General features: G+C 38.6%; 1 protein-coding gene across 24 annotated transcripts in view; it reads right to left on the bottom strand.

Annotated features, from left to right (window-relative positions):
• The window catches only part of DLG2 (discs large MAGUK scaffold protein 2), a 1,980,468-nt gene that overhangs the window by 428,731 nt on the left and 1,533,568 nt on the right, over nt 1-18,169 (bottom strand). For 19 of the 24 annotated variants that reach the window (XM_032852923.1, XM_032852924.1, XM_032852925.1 and 16 more), the window contains one exon: nt 5,176-5,331. The exons of the other annotated variants lie outside the window; for them this stretch is intronic. In XM_032852923.1, the coding sequence (XP_032708814.1) occupies nt 5,176-5,331 (156 nt within the window). The remainder of the gene's footprint in view (nt 1-5,175; nt 5,332-18,169) is intronic. 24 annotated transcript variants of the gene reach the window in all.

The raw sequence follows: 18,169 nt of genomic DNA, 5'->3' as shown, positions 1-18,169 counted from the left end.
AATGGACCTGTGGAAAGGTAATGTTAAGTTTCCCATAAATAACTTCTTACAAATACTAGGAATTGATGAAATAAGGTCTGAGTGGAGAACATTCCTATGCAGATGCTCACCTTCTGAAAAGGGACAGTCTAAGACCATGCTTGCTTTTCTCGCTATCTTACACTAGTCTGGTTTCAGTTACCTTGAGATGAGGCACACTAGAGAAATGGAGAGGGTTTAGCATATATACATCACGATGCCACAGTGAGGACTTCTTCATCTGCATGTCTTTGAACTGTTCAAGGAAAAGGGTGGACGGTATCATATGCACCTTTGAACCCCCAGCATCCAGGACAATGCCTGGAACCTAGTAGAAGTCTCATGAATACATACTCCGCAATGAGAAAAGATGTTTTTTGATCACATAATGCCTCAGAGTCCACTTCCTACCCCAAATCTGCCAACATACTTTAGTCTTCATCTGGTTCATCTCAGTCTCTGTTTACCAATTACCAAATAACAATAATTAGGGCCACCTATAAAAGGATGAATGAAAACTCAGTACATGTTGAGAAAACAGACAATCCTTGCCCTAGGAATATCAAAAGCTGACATTTTCCCAAAGCAGAAAAACCAATCACAACATCAAAAACATTCCTTTTTTTCTTTTCTTTTTTTTTTTGAAGAGAAAGATGTACTGGATAAGCAGAAGCCCCACAGCAATCCCATTTGTGTTTCACAGAGCTCCAAATTTTAGTTCAATTCCAGGCTCTGCCCATTTCTTGCTTTCCTAAGTTCTGAAAAGTTAATTATCTAAACATAATCTGCAGCCTTAGGAGCTGACACTTTGCCAAGTAATTGAAAGAGCTTTCCTAAGAAAAACTTTCCACTGTTTTCTTCCAGACAATGTTACAGAAGTAACTGTGTATACAATTAATTCACTCCTGGATGTTTGCTATCAAATCAAAGTGCTGAATATGTGGGTATTCTGATTGAAAGTGACAATTGGCTCTCCTTGCTTCCACTGACTGGCTTCTAGCCTTCTGAATGCTGATTAGGGATTAAGCTGGTGCACATGTAAAGGTGGCTTCACATGGTAACTTTCACAGAGCTAGCTCATATTCTAATCTGAGATGGTAACTTTCATGTGAGTAGGTGCATGCTTCTGAAATAGGTTAGGGGACATTCTCTAGTGCCCTAAAATAAATTAATAGATAAATATATATACACACACACACATATATATGTGTGTGTATGTATATATATATATATATACATACACACACATATATATGTATATATACACATATATATTACTTATATATAAAATATCATATGTATTATATATAATCACATATGACAACTTAAAGGTGAGGCATTTTTTTCAACACTTTTGATTGGCTTTTTCAGTTTATACCTCCTTTGTAAAAAGTCTCCCCAGTACGGTACCTTGCACTTTGTTAGTGCTTAATAAATCTTGGTTGGATGAAATGAAAGATATATTCCAGTAATATCCTTTTGAGGGCAGAAGACCCCCAATACTTTTATTTTATTGTAAGGAGAAATAAGCATCACACTCATGAAGACAGTGGCTTGAGTTCCCCTTCGTTATAGAGTTGAATAAGGGTTTGTCCATCTAATTCTATGTTTTCAGGTACCTCTGAGATTCTACAGATTATTTAAGGTCGCAGTGGATAAAGCAAGTGATGGTATCATAAACGGAACTAAGAACCTTTGAACTTTTCCTTTGAATTATCTATCGGTGGCATTTCAAGAAACATCTGATCAGAGTGGTATTTTGCGGGAAGTAAATAATCTCGGAAAGGATTTACTCCGTTTTCATGAAGAATGGACAGTTACCTAATGCAATGATAACGTACTGACCACTGAGATAATTCAAGGTAAAATTACAGCACACAAAGTGAGCTCTAGTGACCTGAATAAAGCACAGCTGTAGCCATCACGTGTTCCTGAACACGGATCTGTCTGCTTGTCTGCAGATCTTACTTCCATGTTGATTTTGTCACTCAAGCATTCAGAGCTGCTGTTGTGCCAGACACTATGCTAAGTGTCAGGGGTTTAGCAGTGCACAGACCAGGCACAATGCTACCTGGTGAGCTTACAGCATCCAGTGTGAGACAGGAATTTGGTTTTAAAAATCATGTAAATAAATATATAATTATAAATTGCTTGAGTCTTATGGAAAAAAAAAAGAGAGAGAGACATGATATAATAGGGGAACAGATTTTCTTTCAGGGAGCTTCTCTGAGGAAGTGCAACTTAAGCTTCCATCTAAGATGACCAGAAGTGAACCAGGCAAAGTGTAGTAAGAGCTTTTCAGTTTGGGGAAAGAGCATGTGTGAAGCATTTGAAATAGGTCGAGATTTAGTGCATTTTGTGAATGTGGATAGTGTGATCAGCAACAGGAGGAGTGAAATGAGTGTTTAAGGGGCAGGCAGGGCCTGGGTCATGCATAGCTTGGATGCTATATTAGTGACTTTGCATTTTATACTAATACAAAAGAAGAGAAAGAGATGTGATCTGTATTTTTAACAGATCGCCTTGTTTACACTGAGAAGAAATCAGGAGGACAGCAATGGAAGTGGTGAGACCAATTAGGAGGCTAGTGTAGGTGGGAGATAATGGAGGCTTGGGTTCAAGTGCTAGAAAGAGAAGTAGAGGGGAATGAATAGATTGGAGACACATTCTGGAAGTAGAATCTATAGGACTTGAAGACAGACTGAAGGACGGGTGTGAGGGAGAACAGGTGTTGGGCATGATCCTCAAGTTTTGGCTTCAGCAATGAAGTATATGAATTGCCATTTAATGAGTTGGGAAAGTAGGGAAGGGGAGAAAAATGGGGTGAAATCAAGAATTTCAGTATCAGTGTATTAGTGATAATGTCACTAAAATGGGTATATATATATATGTGTATTTATATGGGTATATGTCACTTTTTTTGAAATGGGGATAAAATAGGAAAAAAAGAGAAAGGGAAAAAAAAAGGGGACAGAATTAGACTAGAAAACTGAATTCCCAATGGGGTGATGGAGGGTGAGGGTTGGAGACTGGGCATATCAGGATTGCTGAAGGTATATAATTTGAAACAGACATATTCAACATTATACCACATATATATGTATATATGTATATATATATATATATTTTTTTTTTAATTTGGGAAAAACAACAACAAAAACAAAAAAGAAACTCCATGGTCTTCATAATACAAATTACAGAAAATAAACTGCAGAAAAATTGTATCTGGTAGATCCACAACAAGAGGTAGAGTCTACCACCTGCTTATCGGTGAGTTTTAAGAGAGTGATGCATCAAACTCTCCAGTCGGATGCAAGGAATGTGACTTCAGGTTCATCAAAAAAAGAACATGGGTTATTGATACTGAGCCAGAAGGGAGATGAGAAGGTAGGATAAAAATAGAGAAAGGAGAGAAAAAGTGAAATGGGTGGAGAATTCTTCCAGCAAGCAAAGACATCTCTGCCATCATGCCTAGGCTGATGCAGGTGCTAAAGGTCCCCTGGGTTTGAATCCCAGCCCTGCCACTTGTTAAGAGATGATCTGGGGCATGTCAGGTAACTTCAAGCCCTCTATTTCCTTACTTGTAAAAGGAGGATATTGATAACATCTACTTCATAAGGCAACTGTTAGGGTTAGAAAATATAATTCATAAGAACTACTTAACAAAATGCCTGGCACAGAGGAGAGCTCAGTAAGTGCTAGCTGACTGTGCATAGCTAATTATAGATGTCTGAATACCAGGAAGTCATTATTGTAGGTGTGTGTGCACCTTCTGCTTCCCTATGACTGTGGTAACTTTGCCTTCTTAGCTTCAAAATGGAATAATCTGCTATATCAAGAACAGGTTTTTAAGATTTGTTCAAAATAAAATAAAATTTAATTAATATTTATGAAGCATTCTAAAATGCTACTAGGCTTTAATTGTTGCAATTAGTGAAAATGCCCCAGCTGATTACATGGCCAAAAATATGTTTTCTCATGTATTTCTAGAAATGTTATGTATAATTAAAATTTGTTATTTAACTCCTCTAGAAAGGCCAATACTTGACTTTTAACTTTTTCTTTGAAAATAGAAAAGAAAAACAGAGATGATGTTCTAAGGAGACCCTCTTGATATATCCATTTTCATGTTGAATCATTTTTAAATCTGTATTTTCTTGACCATAACAGTATTATGAAAACATGTGAAGGTATTCTATCTGAAAACATAACCAGACAAGTAACTCATTCATTATATGTAGAACATCATGATTGAGATCTCCTGATTTAAAAAAAACTGGAACTACCTTATGGAACACTAGATTGTCCTTTTATTACTCTCCTCTCTCTGTGACTTTTGCTATTGCATAAAGATGAGATTGTATTATTTAACATACATATACTTTAGAATACTAGTGCAGAATCATATTCAACCTTTAGCCTTAGAATGATTTGTTTAGAGAGTTGTGGAAAGTTGTGGAGAGTTCCAAGTCAAATCTGAACTTGGCATTTATTGGCAATACTGTACCGAAGGCAATGCCTTAACTTCTTTGAGCCCTTGTTTTCTTATATAAAATGGGAGTAACTAAATAAAGAGAACATGGTAAAAACCTACCATGATGGCATACTATAAAGGTTAAAATTCTTGTGGTTGATAGAACCAGCTAATTCTCTAGTTTTGGGTAAGTTGTTTAATACCTTAGAGAGTCAACTAAGTAGTAGTACTAATTTAATATTTTCATTAAAATATTAAATGGGAATAATAGTACCTACTTCTTAGACTATGTTATGCCTGAAGAATAGTAAGTGATTATTAAATATTATTCAAAAATGTACTAAGTACATGCTCTTTTATCCTTCTGTACAAGGGAAATAATGCTAATTAAATTCCAAAATTAATTCTTCTGGAAAAATATAATTAATACCTTATTAAAAATGCATGGGAACCAAGAACATTTGGAAAATCATGTGATCATGTCCGAGTGCTCTGTGATCACACTATAAAGAAAAAAAAAGGCAATGTTCTTAATTCCTCCCATCGCACCAAAGAAGCAGAACATCTCTCCACTGAGGAAGATGTCAAGCTCCAGAGACATGAGCAGAGGTGGGTTCTACCCATTCATCCTTGTGGAAGCACATGCAATTCGAGAAGATGAAGTGAGAAAGCGCATGCAGTACCTGGTCATCTCAGAGTCAGGGAGCAGGCCTAGGTGGTAGTGGGGGTAGGGAGCTGAGAGAAGAAAGCTTTTGTCACACTCAACAGGGGAATAGTGCCTGGGAGAAGCAGGCTTATCACACAGTTTGTTCACAGTGCTGTAAACAGGTTCCGGAGGCCTGGTGACACAAGAGGAAGAGAGAGAGATGCAGGGTTAGCAAACACACCCGACTGGGCAACCAGCTGCATTTCATCGTATGCACAAGTAAATGCCCAAAACAATGCCTTAGGCTTTGTTAGGCCTGAAGAAAAAGTCTTTTTAAGAAACATCATCTCTGGGTAGAAATGAGAACTTCTGGCTGACATCAGGCATGATGAAAATTCAGATGCCTGATACCTCAATGGAGTCCTAGTCAGCTTTATAAAGGCCAAACCTTTCTGGAAAACGTTGTCTGAGGTGTCAAACTGTGGGATCCTCTGACATGGCTCCTTTGTAAACTTTAGTGTCACCTTAAGTATAAACTTTATAGACTTTCCTGACCCCATTAGCCTGGACATCCTGTTATTTTTCACATCACCCTGTCCATACTTCCTATTTTTTCTGAGCATGAAATAATCTTGTTTGTTTTGTTTAATTTATAATTACTACTCTCACTACACCATAAATTTTATGAGGACAAAAACTACATTTATTTTGTTAACTATTTAGAGTAGAGTCAGTCCACATTCCATAAATATTTGTTGTATTCACATATGCATGAATAAATTGACAAAACTTCACACATTCATGTAGCAATTTTGGGGCGGGTGTTGGACTTACCGAGAAATCTAATTGCTTATACGATCTCAGTGTTTTATATATAAATTGCCCCCCCAACAGTTAGTTACAGAGAGTCTTCTACCAAGAGGATAATCACTTTAGTAAAATTTCTACTAAATGAATTAATTGAGAGATACTAAAACATTACCTAAAATAGCAGTATCTTTCAGTTGTTACAAACATGGGAAGTAAGATCAGGTACATTTCAGCCCTAGCTTTTGCCAAATGTGCATATATTACGGAGTCCTTGGTTATTAAAAAAAAAAAAAATCTCACAACTCTGTACCCCACTCTTTTAACATATGGTCTGAAACGGCTACCAGTATCTTCCAGTTAAGGTTAAGAATTGAAAGATCCAAATTCAAATGCAAGAACTATCTGGCAGTCTGGGTGGGAAGGCAAGGAGCAGGTCAGCAAATAGGGCAATGTCCACAAGGCCAGATCCAGGTGTGAGCGCCCCTTGGGTCCATGAGACATCAGAGGCAGCAAGTGGTGACCGCCATATCCCTGATCAAAGGTACAGGAAGTACAGATGGTGAACTTAGTGAGGGCATAGTTCGTGTTTCTATAGCTCCCGAAGTGGTCCCTAGTGTCTTATAGTTGCTCAGTCAATGCTTCTTAAACAGAGCAGGGGAGAAAAGAGGATAATCAAAGCATTAAAAATGAACTTTACCTAATTTATAGTATTACTGTGGGCCAGTCGGGGCTTAGACACACTATCTAGAGAATTAGTATCTTCCCTAAGACAAAGCCTTCCACAGCATAGCAAGGGATGCCTTCCTCGATCTGTTTGTTTTCAACAACACAGTAGAGGGGCTGAGGAGTGGACAGGAGGAATCCAGAGGCTATTTTGTCATTCAAAAAACTATCTCAGTGGTAAGATGAGGTGCTTTGTAATGGAGTTGGCTTGTCCTATCCCAATAGCTAATAAAATAACATTGACAAGAAGATTTTTAAGATTTCCTCAATGAAATAGCCATTTCCCCCCTCACATTATGGAAGCTAGCATATATTCTTATTCAGACAAGTGCTCCGTTTCCAGAAAAACCGTGTAAATTGGTCAATTTCTGTTTATCAATTATATAGAGTACACAAAATTCATAATGACAAACATTAAAAAAGGCAGCTGTAAGATTACTTTTAAAAAGTGCTTTTTATCAGTTTTTATAAGTAATTCACACTCTGTGAAGTGATGTAAAAGGAAAGATGCTTTCAGTTATCTACTGAAATACATCTTTTCAAATGGTCAGATTTGATACTGTTCTTGACCTTTTTGTGGGAGGAGTCTGTTTTTCCTTTGTTAATATACTCAGGTTTAGGAAGATTTATGTGTATTTCTATGGTTCTGTAGACACAAAGATCCATGATGCCAGTCTGATAAAGAAAATTGGCTTGGGAGATCACAATTTTGTCTGCACTGAAAATGGACTTATCCACACAAAACCTCATCTTGAAAAGGGCTTTGCATTATTAAGATACATAACTATCAATTAAATAAGCTATGAAGAGGAATGTACCAACCCTATGGGGATTTTTCTGCATAAGTGATCACAAGAGGACCTGATATTATACATTTTTGGCTCTATGATTGAGCTGCTGTAGCAGACATGGCTGGACTGCCTCCCAAACATCCATTTAGTTTTTTTCTTATTAAGAGTAAGCCAGGGGGCACCTGGGTGGCTCAGTGGGTTAAGCCTCTGCCTTTGGCTCAGGTCATGGTCTCAGGGTCCTGGGATGGAGCCCTGCATTGGGCTCTCTGCTCAGCGGGGAGCCTACTTCCACTTCTTTCTCTGCCTATCTCTCTACCTACTTGTGACCTCTCTCTGTCAAATAAATAAATAAAGTCTTAAAAAAAAAAAAAGAGTAAGCTAGCTTTCCACTAGTCACTTTTCCTATAGAAAAACTATTTCTCAGTCTCCCTTGTAGGTAGACGTGGCCCACTGAAAATGTTAAGCCCAATGTAATTGGAGCACAAGATTATGTGGGACTCCTCTGATAGCTGCTTAACGGGGAGCTGACTTGGCTAGCACCCCGTGATTTTGCTCTTTCCCATCTCGTCCCTTTGCTTACCTGGAACCTGGATATAAGGGCTGGAGCTTCAATAGTGATCTTGGACCATGAAGCAAACTTGAGAATAAAAAGAATACAGATAGGGGAGCATAATGGTCATTGTGTCACAGATGATAAGGAATTACACTATTCCACTTCCAGACTTTCTCCCTCTGTATTTCTTTTATGAGAGATAAAGTATGTTTATGCTAGTGTCATTTTTTTTGTTATAAGTGGGACTTAATTTTAACAGACACCCACAAAATGTAAGATTGATAACAATACAAAGAAATAACTATAGGGAGCCTGGGTGGCTCAGTGGGTTAAGCCTCTGCCTTCGGCTCAGGTCATGATCTCAGGGTCCTGGGATCAAGTCCCGAATCGGGCTCTCTGCTCGGCAGGGAGTCTGCTTCCCTCTCTCTTTCTGTCTGCCTCTCTGCCTACTTGTGATCTCTGTCTGTCAAATAGATGAATAAAATCTTAAAAAAAAAAAAAAGAAATAACTATAGATTGGGTTTACCAAAAGGGGCTAATATATCGAATTATGTTAGAAGTCCATCTGACAAGGGCACCTGGGTGGCTCAGTGGGTTAAGCCTCTGCCTTTGGCTCAGGTCATGATCTCAGGGTCCTGGGATCGAGACCCAGATAGGGCTCTCTGCTTCCCTCCTCTCTCTCTCTGCCTGCCTCTCTGCCTACTTGTGATCTCTCTCTCTCTCTCTCTCTCTGTTAAATAAATAAATAAAATCTTAAAAAAAAAAAAAAAAGAAAAAAAAAGAAGTCCATCTGACACCTTTTGTATACACAGAAAAATAGAAAGAATGCTATTTTCTGGTTTTATTGAGAGCCTGTTTAGAGAACTCACTGCATCTTTATTAAAAAATATTATATATAAAAAATGGTAACTGATTTAAACTGCCAGCACAGGGCTTAAGAATAAAGGAATTGATGACTTCTTTGAGGTCATAAAATATTCTCATGATGATGTCATTTCAGTTAACATTATGCCTTCTGCCTTGTAGGGCTGATTTAATTTTCTCAGGCTGCTATTGATTTGGCAGACCAAGAAAATGATGTTACCAATTTTCTCCTAGTCTTTTTACCTCAGTAGAACTGTATTTTGAAACAAATTATCAGAATCAGATCTGGCTAATACATATATTAAGGAAAAAGATCCTACTTGGGTTGCACTCAGCAAAATGAAGAGGAAAAAACTTTCTCTGAACACTACAATAAATTCAAGATAATAAACAACTAGGCCCAGTACATTGTTCAGTGTTGAACTCTTAAGACCTTTACTTCTGTCCTTTTGGAATCATTTTATGGACATATTAGTTCATGACTTCACGACTCACATGTTTTAGTAAGATTTGGTGTTGGAGGAAAGCTTAGATAACTTGAAATTTAGGTGAAGGACCTTGTATCTTTGCCTACGGTCACTTCCCAATTTTTACATGGTGGGTGGATTCCTTGCCTCGGCTTAATTACTCATGATTCAAAGTCTGATCAAAGCAGAGATACAATTATTACAGCTGCAGACTCATTTATACCTATCGTTGGGACTTTCACCCTGAATTTATTTACAAGTCATTTTGGGCAGTCACTGACTACTGAGTGGATATTTCAAATCCAGCTTAATTGTGAAAGCACTTGCTATCTCAGAAGACGGGTAGATGAAAAACACCAAAACGTAACAAAACACCTGACAAACCTGACAGAGCCTTCTTGTAAGATTCACAATGTCCTCTTGCAACCAAACAACTAAATTAAAAAGATTGGTGAGAATGTCCTTCCAAGTAGTGTAAAAATGGAGTTATATTTGAAGATTTCTGCCACCTAGATTCTCTAAGTTCCTAGGATTCTATTGTGTATAATGTACTATATAGGCCACAGTACAATATCCAGTCAGTACTACAGCAAGCTACAGTCTGAGCACAGGAAATAGCATATAGAACGTACCTGAGAAATGTTTCTTGGAATAAATGGATTTTTTTTTTTTTAAACTATTCTCCACTGAGAGCAAAGAAAGAAGATTTCTGGCTCTTTCAAGGAAGCCCTAAGTTATGCTGAATCTTCTAACTCCATTTAGAATTTTAGGACATCATTAATTACCATAGGTTATCCAGAAGGAAACCCCAATGGTGTGAGAAATTACGGTCTTTAGGTACTTCACGTGCACGGTTCACCCCCTCTAGGCCAGGTTTCCTGTACCTGCAAGCCTGCCCGTGGCTCCTGTGAGAGTCACCCCACCGGCTCAGGGCACAGACACAGCTCAGGAATGAGTTCCAGAAGTCCTAATGCCAGCAGTCAGCATTCTTAGTATTTCCCTGCAGTGACATTCTCTGTGACCTCTCCGCCAGACAGACAAGAAATGACAATTTATGAGCTGTCACTGGGATCTGGGTGGCAGGAACAGATGCCACCATCACTTCCATTTATTCAGTAAAGAAGTGCCACAGGGAAATGACTTTAGGCAGTGTGAATCAGCCAGTCACAAACTGAAGGAGCCTGTTTATCCCATTATAAACCTCCAGAGTCGCCCAGGTCAGGAGGTAATGAATATGGAAATCCAGTCTGTGGTACCTCCCGTCTCTCCTCTTTCTATAAATGCCCCCAGGAAGGGGGGAAAAGAGTTAGAGATATGAGTGTAATCTCTAAGTGAATTTATAAACAAATCATTTATTTTGCTGCCCACTTATCAGGGGCCATAGATAAATTGCTTTGTAGTCTCTAGTGTTCAGCCAACAGCATTTATTTGCATATCTATGGGTTTATAATTGCAGGCTCTTATAGCATATAATTAGCACACCCTGGCCCTCTGTGACCCCTCTTCTCTGAACTCCATTAGCACTTGCTATTTGTTCAGCTTCCTTGGCATTTTCAGTCGCTAATCTGCAAAGATAGTGTGGAGGGAGGTGCTTCGTCCAACCCTCTCCGAAGGAAAACCACCCCACCTGCAACTGCCTCTTCCCATTTGTCCCATGGACTCCCACCCAATTCAGTTCCCTACTCAGCCAAAGCTGTTTAAACCAGGACTGGGACTCTGATTCTGCAACTGTGACCTGTAGGACCTGTAGAGTAGGGCTGGGAAGAGGGGGGTGGGGGGAAGCATAGGCCATTTGGATTCTGCTCCTGAATATGAATCAAGGAGCAGAAAAAGAAATGGTCAGCTTTTAGCATGAGGGAAGGACGCAGACATGTACAGGGTAGCTGTGGCTGTGTCTACTAATTAGAGTGAAACTTCCCAAGTTTCAGAGCGAAGCTTCCCAAATTTTGTTGCTAAAGTGTCTAGAGGTTCCTTGAATCCAGAAAACAGTCTGTGTTCCCTCTTTAAGGGACTTATTAGGGCTCATGCTATTAAATTTCTCTCCTGGCTCCCATATGACATCAGATGCATAATGAAAATCAACTACCACCTCCCACAGTACTCCTTCCCTGGAGCTTAGGTCACATAGCTTGCTTACCATCAAACGAGTGAAAATAAAACAGACACTCTGCTTGTTTTTACTATTGTTTTTAGATCCCCTCAACTAAATTATGCCACTCAAAGACAAAAGATAAAACCTTGGACCCCTATGTAATTCCATAGTCCCTGAGACCGATGCCTAACTGATCCAGTCTTTTATTTATTATGGGTTCTTTTGTATTATCTTCTAAAACACTGCATTAAAATATTATCTTAATTGCAGAGTTTTTTGGTGCCCCCTTAAATTTTGTGCCTGACGTGGTACTTCACTTGCCTCACCCTAGTCCTTGTCCTGTCTGTACCAGAGACAAAAAATGTTTAATGTAAGGGTGACAGTCATTGTTAGTACTCATCTGTGTGGCACCTGAAGACAGGTCAAATGGATAGGACTTCCTTCCCTTAGAAGTAACAAGAGTGACTCGCACCCTATTGAGTTTTCCATTCTCCATAAAAGGGACTGCTTTTTCCAAAGCCCAAAGGCTAAATCAGTCAGGACCCTCACCTCATTATACTGTCATTTTTGGTGCACCGGCCTCCTTCCTTCTCTGATTATTAGCTCTCAGAGGATCAGGCCCAAATCTCATTTATCTTTGTTTCTATATTGCTTTCCTGCAATATGAAAGAATATATGAGTGAAATACTGTCATAGGAAAGAAACAAAGCTATGGGGGTAGGGGAAGGAACCGGTATTTTTTATTCTTTCTCCCTGAGCTAGAATTAAAAGGAAGAGTCTAAAATTACAGAAGGGAAGGATTTGAGTTATAGATTTGTATGCTTTTGACCATAAATCTGTCATAAAGAAAGATATAGATGAATCTGCAAACTGCTCAGATCTTCCAGCCCTCCCCCTGCGGCAGCCTCCCCTGGACACTCTGAAGGTAGCATCCAGCCCCATGCAGGAAACAGAACCAAACTGCATAAATGAATGGCAGCTGGGATGCCAAATGCTCAGGTGCCTAAGCATCTGGTATACTGCTTGGCATAATTTGGAGGAAAAGGTTTTGTTTTTTAACCTTATGGGAGTGCCTCATGTTCCTCTTTACACATAATGCAGTGTTTGGGGACCAAGGATTTAGAGAAGTAAGCAAAAAGGGTTGAATTCTAGGCCTGGGCTAATAGGTCTTAAGGGCAGAATTCTGGGGAGCCTAAAGTAATGGTTTTGAAGAAAAGAGAATATAGGGCCAGCTGTGAACTATGTGGAGTAATAGGTGAACCGGGCATTATAACAAGAAGGATTAAAGAAGAAGCAGACTTCTCTTCCACTGAGCGTTAAGCAGAAAAGCGTCAGCCATTTCGTGAAGGTGCTGTAAGACTCAAGCACAACACAGAGAGATGTGGCGAATGACTTGGTCTAGGTGATGTGTGAACGCTCATCCATCTCCCTCATTCTAAGCACCATCAGGATTCCACCTTTCATTAGAGGCCTACTTGCACTATACTTGCTTTTCTGAAATGTGGCTTCTTTCTTGTAATGATACTAAAAAGCCTCCTCTACATAGCAACGGAGTTGTTAAGCTATAAAATTATACGCAGAGGTCAACTATTACAGAACAGTGTGGTAAGGGCAAAGAAACAGAGCTAGGTTTGACTGTGGCTCTTCTAAATTTTACCCTGTGTGGTCTGTGGTTTTTCAACTTCCCTGAACCCCGACATTCTCATCTGTAAAGTGGGCACAGTAAGGTCAGCCTGAGAGGGACATAAAGCACGTAGCTCAGTGCATGGGATGCACTGTGAATTTACCAAACAGCAGTCAATCTTTTCTTTTAAAATAAATTTGACATGCAACCATTGTGTAAAAGTCCAAGGTATGCAGTCCATTACCGTGATACATTATATATTGTAATATGGCTGCTGATGTGCTGGTATTTACATTACATAATTATAGTACAGTATTACTGTCTCTATCCATTATACTGAGCATCAGATCTCTACCACTTATTTACTACTCATTACAAGTTTGTACCCTTAAATACTACCACTCTTATCCTATCCACCCCCACCATCTCTTGGTAATCACCATTTTACTCTGTTTTTTATCTTTTTTTGAGTGGGGGAGAGACAAACGGGAAGGGAGACAGAGAATCTTAAGCAGGCTCCATACCCAGTGTGCGGCTCCATCTCACCATCCTGAGATCATGACCTGAGCCAAAATCAAGAGCTGGATGCTTAACTGACTGAGCCACCTCACTACCTCACTCTGTTTTTATTTATTTATTTTTAAATTATGTTCAGTTATCCACCTTACTCTGTTTTTTTATCTTGTTTATCACTTTCAGGCACCTGTGCTCACAGGGCTTCCTAGCCACTGAGAATACTGCTCCCCATCAGGCAGTTCATGTGTTAGCCCGTTAATGTCACATGGATTCTGTACGAGAGTAGAACAAAGGAAGCAACAATCTGTGGTTTTCAGCATCACCAAAGGCACTGCATAATGTTGCTTTTTAAAGACTCACTTTTGCTTCTGATATGGAAAAGATAATTGGTCATCTACCATAGCCCTCGGGGCTGATGCTCCCTTTGTATGAACCTCTCAATTATTTTCATTGTCTCTAACAACAAAGCTCCAACTCAAACTCCTAATTTGTGCCTGCACCTTCATAATGATTTGCTTTCCTCTATGACTCACAGCTGTGGTGCCATATCAAATTGTTGGGCCATAAGTAATTTGTTATTAGCAATAGTCTATGTACCATGATCTAAATACTTATTAAAGTAGGATCAATTCATGATTTTCTCTGTATAAGCATCATTCTCAGTTATATTTTACTATGTTTGTTTATTGAGGAGAGAAATGGCAGTCTACAAGCTATACCATTTAAAGTCATTTTGAAACTTTTCAATTTATTAAGGTGCTTTATTTTTTCAGAAGAATGTTTGAGTTTCAATAAAATTAGTCTCCCATGACTGTGGATTATAAATGGTTCCTGCAATGTTTTTTGTTTTTTTGGTTTTTTTTTTTTTTAATTAGAAGTTGAAAGTCAATGACCCTGACAACGGTGTCTATAATAGAAGTAATTCCAAAAAGGACCAGAATCACCGTACCTTGGTATTGGGTGTGTCCAGTTATAGTAGTATTTTTATGGCATTCTGAAAGATGTTGAAACAAATACTGTCCAAAATGCACAAACCCAAGAATAATGGCTAGACCAAGGTTTTTGACATGTGAATTATTTGAGCAAGGTTTACTATGCCCTATCACATGTTTAAATTATTTTTATAAATCTAAAGTTTTTTTTTTTTCTTTTTAGTTGAACTCCGGGAATAAAATGTAAATCTACCAAAAAAGTAGGTTAATAGGCAGTTAGCATCCTGATGGAAAAGAATATTTTTTTTTTTTTTTTTTTTTACTAGGCTCTATGCACAGTTGGGAGCCCAATGTGAGGCGTGAACTCACGACCCTGAGATCAAGACCTGAGCTGAGACCAAGAGTCAGACACTTAACTGATTGAGCCACTGAGGTACCTTGGAAAAAAAAAATTTATGTATAAAATAAATGAAAGAAGTCATATAAAAGATGAAAGATTTGACTACATGACAATTGAAAGTAAAAAAAGTCATACTTTTGCTAAAGTAAAAAAAGTCATAAGCCATAAGTTGGTAAAGCATCTTCTCAAATACATCTATTAATATTTTTAAGATGCTCTACTACTCTATAAGATAAACCATAAATTTTCAATAGAAAATAGACAAAGGCATTTAGCATCCAATCACAAAAGAGAACACACAAACAACAAATAGATACACAAATATAAATGTTTAATCTACTAGGAATAAAAGTAGTGCAAATAAAATGCTCTGCCTCCCCTTTGCCTGTTTAAAAATCAAGAGGAAAGAGGATTTTAAAATCAATAAATCACAATTTAGTTGTGATATGGTGAGCTAGACACTCATATTGCTGGTGTCATGGAGTGTTCAACTCCCTTACAACATTCCAAGAAAGCAATCTGGCAACGTATTTCAGAAGTTTTAGAAGTAATCCTGCCCCGTGGTTCAGCAATTCTACCTCTAGTGTGTAATCCTAGTAAGAAAATAAAAATTGTGGACATAGGGTTCCATTAGAGAGAAAGCCACTGTGTTTTGTTATAAAAGAAAGAAAAAAAGTAAACAATCAGAACATCCAAAAAATAGACAAAAAGTGTGTAATGTGAGATATAGTCACATGATGGTTTCTTGTCCAGCCATTAAAGAGTCACAAAAAATTCTAATGATACAGGAAAATGGTGTCCTTTATCATGCTGAATAAAAGTGTAATATGGAATTGTATATTGGATTGTGGGGACAGTGGGAGTTGAAAAAACCTAGTTCTCTTAAAGAGCCTAAACTAAGAAGACAGGAAAGAAAAGGCTGTGGAGAGTAAGGATTGTACACACGGTGGGGGTGGGGTGAACGAGGGCCTTCTAGGAAGTGGTAATGAATAACACATGCAAAGTTAAAGGGGAATCTAAACACATGTCCCATTCAGGAAGTTTAAAAAGGCTTGAGTAGGAGACAAACTTGTAAAGGTAGGCAGGTCTTGAGCACAAGTCTAAAATCTACAGTGACAGAAAGCCATGGAGGTTAGTGCTGTCCGTACTGAATGCAATGAGAGTTCAATCATCTGTACTGTTCATTTTACATTCATCCATTTATTTCATCTATATTTACCAAAAACCTCCCCTGTACCAGGCCCAGAGAGAGGTAATAATTATATGTGTGTGTGTGTGTGTGTGTGAGTGTGTGTGTGTGTGTGTAGTGAATAAGATAAAATATTCCCTCTGCTAATTGAGCAAAATCTTGTTTGCAAGGAAATTGGATTGCTAGCAGCAAAGAGAATCATTTGAGCTAGTGCAGGGGATAGGACATATGTGCACAGGCATTCAGGAGAAGTTGAACTGGTGGAGCTCCGGAAGATGGGATACAGTGAACTGTTTCAACTCTAGAGCTTTCCTGTCAAGATGACACCTTTCCTCTTTGTGCTACTTCCTTCTCTCTCTAGCCATGACCTTCTTTAACTGATACTTTATAAATGAGATACTCTCTACCCCACTGTTCCTGCTGCTCTTATTTCTGCTCCCTAATAACACCAACCTTCACATGACTCATGATAGACCCTTTTCATCATTACCTATTAGCTTCATTTTTCACTGACAGGTGTTCATTCAGGCTGCCTTTTAATTAAAAATTCCTGGGAGGACTCAACAGACCCAGCTCGCTTTTTTTGACTGAACCAGTTGCCGGGCACTGGCTAGCCTCTGGATTAGGATCCTTCGGGTCAAGTACACACCCTGTTCATTTGCTGGGGGATGAGTCACCTGACCCTTTCGGTTTTACCCTTCCAACAAGGGATGTAGGCAGGGCACAGCGGTCTGAGGTGAGCTAGGCATCCCACTGGTATTCTTAGATTTGACCTGACGGGTAACTAAACACATCTTTATTATTTCCAGCCAGTACTATTCAAAAATGGTATAGAGAAAGAAAGGGCCGTTTCTTTTGGATACAAATTTGGAAACAGAAAAGTCTGAAGGCTTTAAAAAAAAAATATGGGGAACATCACAAATGTCCCCAAAAGAAGGCTCAAAGTTTAATTATCTCCCCAGGGTTTCTGTTTATTGTGATAATAAAACATAATCTTATGGAACAAAACATTTACCTCTACAATAGTTTTCTTTTCTCAGAGACTCCAAAATTATTTATACTTATAACATCTAAACCAGAGGTTTCTGGATCTGATAAGATCTTGAGTTTTTAAAGTCACACCTACATAAAAATTTCTGAACACATTTAGCCAAATTGTATCTTCTAAAATAGAATGCAAAATGTTAATTCTGCTATCTACTTCTGTATGCCAATTTTACATTATTAATACAGAGTCTGTAGGGGAGAAAATACTTTACACCTTAACTGAAAGGAAGCTCAGCTTGAGTACAACAGCAGCTCCTAGAAGGAAAAAAAATAATGTTCAAATATAATTCTGTACTTATCAACAGGAAGGGTGAGGCGGCTTTAACCAAATCACTTAGATGGAGTTCTTTTCCATCCCTTTGCAATGGTCCGTTTTCCTCTATTTCATGCAGCTGTTACATAATTTACTCTTCTGGGCCTGTTACTGCAAGCAGGTTATAAAGATTGCTTTATGGCCAGGGAGAGAGGATAAAACATCCATAAGAACAAGAGACAGTTATAGCATTGCTCACTAGGGAGAGGACCACCCACTAAGGGTTTCAGGCCAAGACACAGACTAAGGTCCTAAATTCCCTCGAGCTGATGCTTCTTATTTCTTCGAAATTTAAACATATTGATCCTTCTTCCAATCCTGTATTTGTATATGTAAATATATCAGGTGTTCCTAGTTCCTAAGAAGGGTCTTGCTCCCATTTTCTCCGAAAACCTTCTGATATATATCTGATTATAGATTTTTCTGCTTTCTAAACTCCCATACTGCCACTTGGTTTTGTACTCTGTTGTATTTTAAATGATAAAAGTAACAACTACGTAGACATATCTTGGGAATTTACTAGGAGGCAGGCCCTGTGTTACATATGCTTTATAGATTCTACATCCTGTAATTCTCCCATAGATCCTAAGATGTATATAATAATAGTATCTGCAAGGCTTAGCACTACTTGTCTCCCCTCACGTGGCTGACTTGGTGGTGGTGGGGCTGGGCTATGAAACCAAGTCGTCTGGCTGTAAAGTCTGGGTGTG

The sequence above is a fragment of the Lontra canadensis genome, unplaced genomic scaffold (genome assembly GCF_010015895.1).
Source record: "Lontra canadensis isolate GAN:19392208 unplaced genomic scaffold, GSC_riverotter_1.0 scaffold7, whole genome shotgun sequence".
Classification (NCBI taxonomy): domain Eukaryota; kingdom Metazoa; phylum Chordata; class Mammalia; order Carnivora; family Mustelidae; genus Lontra; species Lontra canadensis.
The sequence above is the reverse complement of the archived record's forward strand: the minus strand, read 5'-3'. Positions and strand labels throughout refer to the sequence as shown.